Source organism: Salmo trutta, chromosome 28, assembly GCF_901001165.1.
Source record: "Salmo trutta chromosome 28, fSalTru1.1, whole genome shotgun sequence".
Lineage (NCBI taxonomy): Eukaryota > Metazoa > Chordata > Actinopteri > Salmoniformes > Salmonidae > Salmo > Salmo trutta.
The window spans coordinates 18,255,598-18,267,587 of NC_042984.1; the positions used below are offsets into that span (position 1 = coordinate 18,255,598).

At 41.0% G+C, this 11,990-nt stretch overlaps 1 protein-coding gene across 2 annotated transcripts; it reads right to left on the reverse strand.

Annotated features, from left to right (window-relative positions):
* Positions 1-6: 6 nt before the first annotated feature.
* On the reverse strand, positions 7-10,787 carry LOC115165652 (transcription factor CP2). 2 transcript variants are annotated; one of them, XM_029718910.1, is made up of 18 exons: positions 10,447-10,787; positions 9,696-9,931; positions 8,547-8,698; positions 8,349-8,425; positions 8,090-8,195; positions 7,771-7,877; positions 7,428-7,580; positions 7,178-7,288; positions 6,821-6,909; positions 6,584-6,632; positions 5,669-5,695; positions 3,887-3,931; positions 3,358-3,451; positions 3,145-3,235; positions 2,904-3,010; positions 2,566-2,708; positions 2,368-2,419; positions 7-2,261 (listed from the first exon to the last, which is right to left on the reverse strand). In XM_029718910.1, exons 2-18 carry the CDS (start codon positions 9,815-9,817, stop codon positions 2,224-2,226), a joined length of 1,563 nt encoding a protein of 520 aa, XP_029574770.1. In that variant the 5' UTR covers positions 9,818-9,931; positions 10,447-10,787; the 3' UTR covers positions 7-2,223. The 2 variants fall into 2 exon arrangements, with proteins under 2 accessions (XP_029574770.1, XP_029574771.1); XM_029718911.1 differs by lacking the exons at positions 5,669-5,695; positions 10,447-10,787 and having other exon boundaries at positions 9,696-9,817.
* Between the last annotated feature and the right edge of the window lie 1,203 nt (positions 10,788-11,990).

The following is an 11,990-nucleotide window of genomic DNA, read 5'->3' on the forward strand; positions in this document are numbered from 1 at the left end:
TTTAGATTACACGAAAGACTTGGTTATATTTTAAATCATTGTTTTGGAGTTAGAAACATACGCCTTATATTTCACACATTCCTCTCTAGGTGTTCCCTCGTACCAAAAATGCCATAGCAACCAACATGGTTACCAAATGTACATAAAACAACGTATGAATAGGAGTATTTCTGGCATGGGGTTATACTTATCCAGCTATTGTGACGAACAAGGAGTCCAAGGACAGACCAAACACATTCAATGTATACAAAAAAAATATTTAAAAAAATGTTTGGCCAATATTAGGACATTCAAAGTTAACTCTGGAATTATTTTCAGACTTAAAATACCTGCTTATACAGAACTCAAAAGCTTGAGGAATATAGGAATAATACAATAAAAAAACATTGTTTTCTCAATGTGTCCACACGAAGCTAAGCATTACAAAAAAAATTAACAGGCAATGAATGGGTAACTAGTTTAATCATTCTGATGACTTGAGCGAGGGGCAAAGCTGGACAACATCTAAATATCACACAATCGATATTCTGGAAGCGTTCAGTTGAACTTGATTGAATGGGAACCAACTCTAGCTTTACACATGCAGGTTTATCAAGCCCTATACAACCCACTGCTATGTACTAGTGGCAATATCCAAAAACAATGCAAAGAGTGGTTCTCTAAACAAGGAAGGAACACATCTGTTAGAAAGGTTATAAAACAGCTAAAAGACATGATTCATATATTTTAAAAACAATGATCTACTTAAAATAAAGGTTGGAGAATTGTCCAAAACCTTTGTAATGAGACTGTAAAGTGATAAATACAGTATGATGGTAAGTAGGGATAGCAGGCAAGACAGACTGGTAAGTTGCCACTGTGTGGTGTCACTAACAAAGAAAGACAGTGTCAATCAAATTAATGTATACATTTACATTTGAGTCATTTAGCATTTTTTTTTACCTAGTCGGCTCAGGGATGTGGGGGCCATATCATGATGAACAGACCAGTATCCTGACACGGTCTTGACAGTGTTCAAAAGCTGCACAGATGTTCTCTCACAAGTAAAAGAGGAGGACACAGGAAAACAGGACTGTGGGCTTTCACAGGAGCACGGCACTCACTGGAAGAGGACAGAGAGGGGTTCTCATGGGCCTTTTCTCAATTAGATTTGCTCAACTCCTGCATCCTCTCTTGCCTCCTTTTGAAAAAGGGAATCGAGGAGAGGTGGCGAGGAGATTGAACGTGGATGAAACTACTTGTTTGATATAAGAAGCTCCTTCTCCACTCGCACGTCATCAGGCAAATTACATTTACAGGGGTGGATCCCAAAATAAATGTTGTGCAAGACATTTTATAGATAAAAGGATAAGTAGCATATCACTTTTAAATGTGTGCATGCTTTTCTCCTCTGACAATACAACAGCTGATTCAAAGGGGGTGTGGCAAATATCAAAACTCTTCCGTGGTAGAATACACTTGTGCTTCCTTGCCAAAAGGAGGCTACTGAGGAGGGGAGGATCATCTTCCGTTTGCCTACTAAGGACTTGACACACTCCTCGACCACTTATCAGTTTCCGGGTCACAGAGAGAGAGAGAGAACAGACTTATGCCCAAACGAGAAAAGGACATAGGCTGCTGGTGTCCCTTTCATTACCTATTATGACACCACTTCCTGTTAAGGTTCTCTTTCCTGTGTCGTAGCTACGTAACCATGGCCACGGTCCTCACAAACTGGATCCTTGGTGTGAAGCCAGGCAGCCAAGCAGTAGGAGATGGAGACTGGAGACCAATGTATAAGAACTCTGTATCTCTTGTTGTGGATCCCGTTTCATGTGACAGCAAACTCCTTGATTCTGAAGCACAGAACTTTGGCACACCAGCTGCTCATGATACCCTAACAGTGGCAGGGTATTTTCGTTCCATTCTCTTTTTCAAACACATGAGCAGCGAAGCAGGAAAATGCAACCGTTTTAAAAGGGTTTCTAGCCAGGGAGGAAACTGAAGCGTGTTGCTTCAATATGGCAGCTCAAATAGAGTCAGTCACTCCTTTAAAATAATACAATAAGGTATCAAGGATGGGCATGCTGCTTCAGTCAAACATTCCCATAGCAGGGGCCTCTAGAGAATCGAACAGGTCATCTTCAGCACAGTCCAGGAATATCAGGGGCAGAGCCTGTAGAGGGGCTTGCAGGGTTGAGTCTAAAGGACAGAGCAGGGGTTAGGCAATCCCCCAGACAGTCTTCATTTCAGGATGATGTGGTAGCCGTCATTCGTCTCGGCTGTTGATAAAGAAACGGAGCCAAAGTCATGAAGGGTGATACCGAAAACATTTCTCCACTCCCCAATATTTGTGGTAAAAGAAAATGGATTGAATGACTCTCATACCTTTCATTGTGTCCAAAACAAAACATACTTCATCCTGGAAGTTTTGAATCATCTGTGAGAAATGAGAGATTCCATCTTAGAGGCCAGGAACAGTGTACACATTAGGACTCAGACTTAAGGCAGACTGATCCAGAAACAAAAGGCTGTCTAAAAATCAGACCCTATTCAGTAGTGCACTACTTCTGAGACGAGCCATACCTCGTCACTGACCAGGACATGTATACCAGTGGGTCCCTGTTTAAAGATCTGACTGATCTGTCTGGGTGAGATGTTGAATAGCTGAGCGATCTTCTCTGTCAGCTCAACTGCTGTCAAGTCCTCCAGGTAGATGGCATGGTACACTGCAAAAGAAGACAGAAGTGTACAAGGATATATATTGTCAATCATTTTCATAACACCCTATGTAGCTAACAGTGTATTATGCCGTAACATCAGAGCTATCATTATGCCATCATTTGGCACATTGCGCCGCCATCAGCAAGTAAGTAAGCATGTGTTATGAATGCTTCATATATATATAGAAAACACGCACACACCGAAAAAAGTGCTGCTAGCTGTGTCTCCGTTCTCATGTTTCTGCTGCTGTTCCCGAGCCTGCTGGGACTCCTGGCACACATACACTGTCAGCCTGGGACGTACCACTCTGCGCGCACACACAGAAATAAGCTGACACGAGAAACTTCTCACACTCAATAATTGATTAAATTCAATAGGCATTTCCATATTGCAGTATGAATGGTGCAATATGGAAGTAGAGTGGTAAGGAAGTACACCTACCGGCCTTTCAGTGCGTTGAAGAGCCTAATACCATCTGCTGGCCCACAGATCTGAATGACATCTTCCCTGGTCAGCTTCAACAGATCTGCCCCTGGAACATAGAACAATCAGCCTAATACTCAAAGAATATAGATATTATTTCAGACTGACTTCCACAACATGACAACAAAGTTGAGAATATAAATTCAAGAAATTATATATTGACCTTCTTACCTGAGAAATTAGTGAAGAGCCGACAGAACGGTGAAAAGCGGTTTCTATGTAGCCACTGCTGAGCATCCTGTGGTGTTGCCGCAGGTAACAGGTTCTATTTGTTCCAAAAGAGACGTAGACAGGTAGCGCAAAAGCCATCAAATTACGTTGTTAAACTTTGGATTTGGTTTTAAAAGTGTACAATCAATTCCACTGTAAGGTCAGATATATACAGCCAGGTATAAGTAGTTTCTCTGAGCTAACCCATCCCACAACACGCTAAAAGGAGGAATAAAGACCCATTACAATGTCAGAGTAGATAGAATATCACTGTAGCAGTTATCCACTTATGCACAGAAACACACAAAGAATGAATCAAATAAAAATTGTTTGTCATCTTGTTCAATTGTTCTACAGATACACGTAAAAAGATATGCTCGGAGCCTGGTCAGAGAAGAAGTGTGTGTAATACATATCCCACCTTTGCTTTAAAAAGGCAAAACGATTCAACATTCAAACTAGAAAAATCATAAAATAAATTAATATATACCTGATGGACACTTTCACTGTCTCTTGTAAGCAGATGGGATGACAACTGTAAGGCAGAATGTCTGTCAATTTTTATATTGTATTTTATCATCATGTATCAACCCCCCCCCCCCCCCAAAAAAAACCTTATGTATTTCTGTCTAAAACGGGGGTAAAACACAAGGGGTGATATTTTGACAGTGCAAACAGTGAAGCTAATGTTAAAATACATCCTATCACTATCAACACTCAGCGCTGCATTTATTTCAAAATTAGTTTACATGACTATTACGTACATCATGGAGAGGTGTTGTTATAAATACTGGCACAAGTATTCGGAGTATTAAAGTAGCCTGGTCCCAGAACTATTTTAGCTCTTGCCAACTCAATTGCCAATGTTTGGCATGACAATGAGTGACAAGGGGTTTGCATGATAGCACAAACAGATTGGCACTCAGGCTAAAATCACAGTCTTCTTTGACACAAACGCCACTTATTTGTGATGTCAAAAATTCAAGTGGGCCTTAGGGAGAGTTAAGGTAGATGTTGCTGCCTAAAACTTATTACAAACTACCCAAAACAACTGGATACATACAGTACCGGTCAAAAGTTTGGACACACCTACTCATTCCAGGGTTTTTCTTTAATTTTACTATGTTCTACATTGTAGAATAATAGTGAAGACGTCACAACTATGAAATAACACAAATGGAATCATGTAGTAGCCAAAAAAGTGTTAAAAAAACTAAATATATTTTATATTTGAGATTCTTCAAAGTAGCCACCCTTTGCCTTGATGACAGCTTTGCACACTCTTGGCATTCTCTCAACCAGCTTCATGAGGTAGTCACCTGGAATGCATTTCAATTAACAGGTGTGCCTTGTTAATGTGGAATTTCTTTCCTTCTAATGCGTTTGAGCCAATCAGTTGTGTTGTGACATGGTAGGGGTGGTATACAGAAGATAGCCCTATTCGGTAAAATACCAAGTCCATATTATGGCAAGAACAGTTCAAATAAGCAAAGAGAAATGATAGTCCATCATCACTTTAAGACATGAAGATCAGTCAATGCGGAACATTTCAAGAACTTTAAAGTTTCTTCAAGTGCACAGTCTGATTTATTTAAAATTCAAGGCACACTTAACCAACATGGCTACCACAGCCTTCTGCAGCGACACGCCATCCCATCTGGTTTGCGCTTAGTGGAACTATCATTTGTTTTTCAACAATACAATGACCCAACACACCCCCAGGCTGTGTAAGGGCTATTTAACCAAGAAGGAGAGTGATGAGTGCTGCGTCAGATGACCTGGCCTCCACAATCACTTGACCTCAACCCAATTGAGATGGTTTGGGATGAGTTGGACTGCAGAGTGAAGGAAAAGCAGCCAACAATTGCTCAGCATATCTGGGAACCCCTTCAAGACTGTTGGAAAAGCATTCCAGGTAAAGCTGGTTGAGAGAATGCCAAGAGTGTGCAAAGCTGTCATCAAGGCAAAGGGTGGCTACTTCGAAGAATCACAAATATGTTTTGATTTGTTTAACACTTTTTTGGTAGAAAATAGTACAAATAAAGAAAATCCCTTGAATGAGTAGGTGTGTCCAAACTTTTGACTGGTACTGTACTTATCAGCATTATGAGACAGCAAGCAATAGTGTTAATAAGTGCAATCAATAATTAAAAGATTATGTATTATACATCAGTGAATATCGCACACTCCCACATTCTGTTTGAGTCTGTCTAAACCATGAAGTCTGCATCTTTAATCAAAGTCAGACATTTAGAAAATGTTGGAAACTTACAATCGTATCAGTCAGACAGCTTTCAATCTATATTGGATAATAATGCGGGAGAAAGAAGGGAGAAAAGGTGTACATACCCTTTATAAAACTGAACTGATAGGTGCATAGACATGGATGTATAGGCTTATTTCAAGGTCTGTTTCCATCTATCAACCGTATTAATCATTTGGGATGTGCGTCATACAATAGATTCTTTATGGAGGACGACAGTCTACTGCATTAGTTAAATGGTTGCTTTGATGGACCGAAAAACAAAGGGCATGTTTTACCCATGTATTAGTAACTGGGATCTAGGAACACATGAATGGGGGAAAAAAATAAAATCACAATTCTTGCACTAGTCAAAAATAATATAACTGTTCAAAGCAGATGGACCTATCCAACTTTTATGGCATTTCTCATTCTGCAGGTTCTTATAAAGTAGCCTGGTATTCTAACCCAAATCAGACGAGACTTATCCATGCATCCCCTTTCCTTTCCCCAAAGAATTTCCGACAGAAAACCAAAACAGTATTGCCATATATATTCATTATTTTGTTAAATATGTTTGACTACATGCAAATGTGATCAATGGAAAATGGGTACACAAATGGACAGCTCTCTCATGCGAAAACATAATGATGATGTCATGTTAAAGTGTGTGCTGCTTTGAAATTAAAACAACGTGTAATGATTGCAAAGTCATTCTCAGCCTCAGTCTTTCAGTTTAGTTTAATCTCCCACTACAGACATATTCTACAGTATTTCACTAGTCCTGCTGCCAACAGCAAAAGCAAAAGCATGACCACAACGTGTCAACTTCAGTTATGTGAAAGAAGCTGGACTTGAAACATGTAGATGTGGGGGTTAGTGAGAAGGGATGGAGCAGGAGATGAGCCTTGGGTGGGTTTAGGACACACAAGGGGACGTACTTACATCTGCCACCTGAACAACTGGCTCTGGCTGGTGACCGGGGGATCCATTTCTGGGAAGAACAGAGAAAAATTACTTGAAAATGTTGGGAGGGACATTCTGGGAATAGATGGAAAACAAACAGAAATTCCCAAATTGAACAAAAAAAAACTGTTGTATTAGGCATTGCATCCCCATAACATTTTATACATTTGGCCGTGTGGTTCAGAACAGGCTGCATGTTTATGTCCTGATCCCTACCCTTCTGCCACTGGAAAACTGTTGTGTGTGCTGTTGAAGCCAGGCGATGGGGAGTTATTGACATAGGTGACCTCTGGCCAGGGAGAGCACTGCAAGAGAACATTTCTGTTATTCTAGTAGAGAGGGACCTAGGCTCTTTACTTAATCCAGCTCTCCAGATGTTAGTTCTTGATTTCAGAAAGAAATCCTGTGTTGTACATCATTTCTATACATTATGATGAAATTATTGATACAAAAATTAAATGCATAATTTTGTTCATGTTTCTTCATCTCTTAGACATACTGACTACTGCCACACCCCTTCCTCTCCAAATCCCTCCCCCCCTTTTGCCATTCACTCAACACACTGACTCCAACCTCTGTTAGGATGGTGGTTTCATAGGATGGCTGGTATTTCTCCTTCTCCTGAGGCGCCCTCTTCTCCATCTTCTCTCTGTCCGTCTTCTGCTTCCTGTCTGCACCTTTAGGCTGCCACAGGTGAGGTAAAGTCGTTATGTTTATTATGGATAGCACCATGACGGGGATGAAATGAAGCTAACATCTTATGTACCTTTGAATGACAAACGTTAACCCATTTTCATTGTTTTTGCTCAGACTTTCTTCTCACCTTGAAGACTTTGACCTGACAGCTAGCAGAATGCTGGTGCTCTGTATACTCTTCGCCATCATTCTCTTTGAAAGTGTCGATCTGAATGCGAAAAGGCACGCCCTTTTCTCCCCCATGCTTCCGCATGGTGAACTCAGTGCTGATGCAGTGAACCTAAAACAAGGAATTGTCATGACTATTTGAAAACTGGTGGATGTTGTTTTATTCAATAAAAGAGAGAGAAAGCTCTATTTGTTTTGAAAACCACTTGTTTCCATTCCATTCAGACAGCCTTGGACTGATGTTAGACAATAAGCTACGACCAGCCTTATGAAAACAACTATGTGGGTGTTTATCATGCTACCTGGATAAAAACAGAGGTTCTTTTTGATGGGTCCCACAGGAACTCCACCGTGTTAAGCTGAGTAGGGTTAGCCCTGGGGTCGACCATGCCAACTGACATGGGGATATCTGCAATGGAGCAACACGAGACAAGTTATCAGAAGGATTGTGTGAGCAAACTAACTACATGTTATGCAGCCTGTTGTCAATCATCATTTCATTCAGTGAAGATACAGCTTTGTGTTATTTAAAGCAATTCCAGTTCCACAGTCTTAAAAACAGCCCCTTCAGTCCTTCTTCACCCAGAGTAGTCCAATACCCTTCCCAGACAGAGAGCTCACCCAGGTCGAGGATGCGGTCTCCAGGCCTGTTCCAGCGCCAGCCCTCCAGCTGCTGGTGCTCTGTGTACTGAAGACGCCGGTCATGGAAGACCACTCGGATGATGCTCTGAGGACACACAGAAACATCACTGAGGAACCAGGAAGTACCTGCACTACTGCTAGAAGACACAGGAAATTATGGCATTGGAATAGGCCCAGACAAACAAACGCTCACTCTCATGCCTATGGTCATGAGTCATTGTGTTCTTGTTCATCTTACCTTCACCATTTTTCCAGTGATTTCTGGGAGTTCACCCATTTTCCGATTGTCAAGCATTCGTATTTCATAAGACTGTCCTGAAATCAAAAGGCATAAGTTCATAAACATACCACACCATTGTCTTGCCATTTCTTTAAATTAGCAACAAATTCACAAGAAAAGCACAATCATGAAAATGGAACACAGACAGGTGCTAACCTTGGTTGAGGTAGGTAAGTGTTTCATCGTGCAGTTTGATGGCAGGCGAGGTCGCTGCACACAGAACATACTGGAAAGGAAGAATCTTGTTCTCACTGTCAGGCGGCAGGTTGGACTCCTCCTGCTTAAAGATGGGTAGGGCCAGCACATCGCTGGAGAAAGAGACGCAAGACAACATGGTCAATAAACTGGCAAGCCAACGTCTTTTACAAGCACATGATATTGACATAGTATCAACATGTCTGAAACAACTCCACAGGCCTTGAATCTCCCCAGTATGAGACTGAGGGAGGAGACTCATTTCTTAAAATAACCTCCTTTGTAAATTCTGTTACCCATACAATAAATGTAGGCATAGATAAATATATCACTAGGAGACACTGGAAAAAGGAGAAGTGATTTATAACATTTTCTTTCTTTACAGTTAATTAGTTATGATGGTAAAAACTTGTGAAAAACAAATCAACTACCTTGGTATCCAGCCTGGGTATCTCATCCCCTCTCAACATAAGAATTTCACTGACAATAAGGCACTTCAGTATCATGAAACAGAACACTTACAAAACTAACAAAAGAGCAGTCTGAAAGAGAGCCATATCCCTTACACAAACTGTTCCTGACTCCGCAAAATCCCAAGTCTGACTGAGAATAAGGCCTCCTCTTTTCTGGCATAAGAACAACCCTCAAGAGAGAACTGATGGAAGGTTAGGCCTATGCATGATCAGTGCATACTTTTGGCAGACATTATGCTAATTTTGTCATTGATGAAACATTTGATCCCAATACAGTTTTCTGTTTGCAAAACTAGAATATGTAACAAACAGAGTGGACTGTGTTTTGTAGACTTTAGCCTTTGCCAAAATAAAAAAAATAAAAAACTGTTGTTTAGGAGTGCAAGGGCAAATGTAGTTATTACACATGTGCACTTCACACAGTATGCGTTTCCTAACTGAAATATGCAAATAAATGCTACAACGCGCCAATGGTGCATGGCCCTGCCTACCTCCTTGCTTGTTCTGTCCACTATGATTAATTTGCTCCCATTGGAAACGAACGGCTCTGGTCTATCTTGGGTTAGTTACAAAACATATTTATTTCAATTCTAACATATCAGTGCATTTTCAATAGACATCAAATGATGATTCATACCTCATACTGTATGCCCCAGCTCCAAGCTCCTGTCCAATGCCAGAGAGACTGGCATCAAAGTCCTGGACCAGACCTGATTCAATCACCTCATCAGTGAGCGGCAACTTCAGAGCCCAAGCCATGGCGATGATACGTGAATCTGATTCCAGTCGAACTTGTCTCAAATTCTAATCCCTGGCCTCAAAATTCCAATCTGCTAATTTCTTAAAGCCTGGCAGATGTCTTCTGCTACCAAGCTGGAAGAGAAAAGCCATGATAGATACACCGTTTGGTACCATTATATGTCAGTTTAGCAAGGAGAGTGTAAAGACTGTTGGTTTAAATATAGGCCTTGCAAATTAACTGACAGATCATAGATAGTTGAGGATTCCAGATTGTGTGAACAACAAAAAGGAATCACAGCAGACAGGTACTTAACTATGGCTGACAGTCCCACATTGAAGATATTGAAGCTAGAATGACTGATAACGTAAATGGTGTGTGTAACCGTGAATGTAACATTGCTAGCCATGAAAATGGGGCATACGCATACAAGTTGGCTAGCTCAGCAGCTGAGGACCTATCGGACTAAACTCCACCCCACCGTGGCGTTTAGTCCGCTATTGGGGAATTTGACTGTGAATGAATGTTAGCTAGCTAACCGTTAACAACTAGTAAACAGGTCAACAAAGCACAATAAGTTTGTGTTAAATATGAAGTTCGATTATGATAGCACTTCTAGTAATTAGATTACGTTAGCCATCGAACGTACCTTGGAAACCAAATTGGCTAGCTACTGTAGCTAACTCTGCGACCGTTGCATTCCATGTCTCAGTTGCTCCCTCGTTCTCGCACTATAAACAACATAAGATAGCTAGCCAGCTAGCTACTCTTCGGGAAAACAGCCCTGTGGGAACCAATTATTTGAATATAACGAGCACTAATTAAGTCGTATATGGTAGTTAATTAAATCTACATTAAAATGTATCGTTATACAAACACAAGTCACGAAAAAAAATCTAATATGCTTGTTTATCTAGCTAGTCAGCTAGCTAGCTAGCTAGACAAATAGCTAATTTTCGCAAACCATATCATAGCTGCAAAGCAGTCAAGAATAACTGAGTACTTCCGGGTCACGGATTTTTGGAATCCTTCAGAATAAGAGTCCCGTCCTGTATACTTTGTAAATTAATAATTAAGGGAGAAATTATGGAAATGTGCGCAATTATCGATACATTTTATGCTAGTTATCGTACAAAAATTATCAAAAGTATTTATATAAGATATTATGTGATGTATTTGTTTATATAAAACTACTAACTAATATGACCACTATGTGGAAAGGGGAGACTCACAAACATGGATGGTGTTCTCAGTTTAACTCTGTGACCCCCACGTGTCACAGGATTCGTCTAAAGTTAACCCATACAAATGAATTGAAGTATAGAGGTAGTTTTGTGCCAACAAAAATAAGGGGTTAAATATGTGAAGAAAAAAAATACTATAATAACAATAATAAATATATTTACAATACCAGTCAAAAGTTTGGACACACCTACTCATTCAAGAGTCTTTCTTTATTTTTTACTATTTTCCACATTGTAGAATAACAGTGAAGACATCAAAACTATGAAATAACACATGGAATTATGTAGTAACCAAAAAAGTGTTAAACAAATCAAGATATATTTAAGATTTGAGATTCTTCAAAGTAGCCACCCTTTGCCTTGATGACAGTCTTGCAAACTCTTGGCATTCTCTCAACCAGCTTCACCTGGAATGCTTTTCCAACAGTCGTGAAGGAGTTCCCACATATGCTGAGCACTTGTTGGCTGCTTCTCCTTCACTCTGCAGTCCAACTCATCCCAAACCATCTCAATTGGGTTGAGGTCGGGTGATTGTGGAGGCCAGGTCATCTGATGCAGCACTCCATTACTCTCCATTACTCGCCCTTGCTGTCTCTGCCTGGCCTGTTTCCCCTCTTTCCACTGGGATTCTCTCCTCTACCCCTATTACGGGGGCTGAGTCACTGGCTTACTGGTGTTCTTCCATGCCGTCCCTGGGAGGGGTGCGTCACTTGAGTGGGTTGAGTCACTGACGTGGTCTTCCTGTCTGGGTTGGCGCCCCCCCTTGGGCTGTGCCGTGGTGGAGATCTTTGTGGGCTATACTCGGCTTTGTCCCGGGATGGTATGTTGGTGGTTGGAGATATCCCTCCAGTGGTGTGGAGGCTGTGCTTTGGCAAAGTGGGTGGGGTTATATCCTACCTGTTTGGCCCTGTCCGGGGGTTTCATCGGATGGGGCCACAGTGTCTCCTGA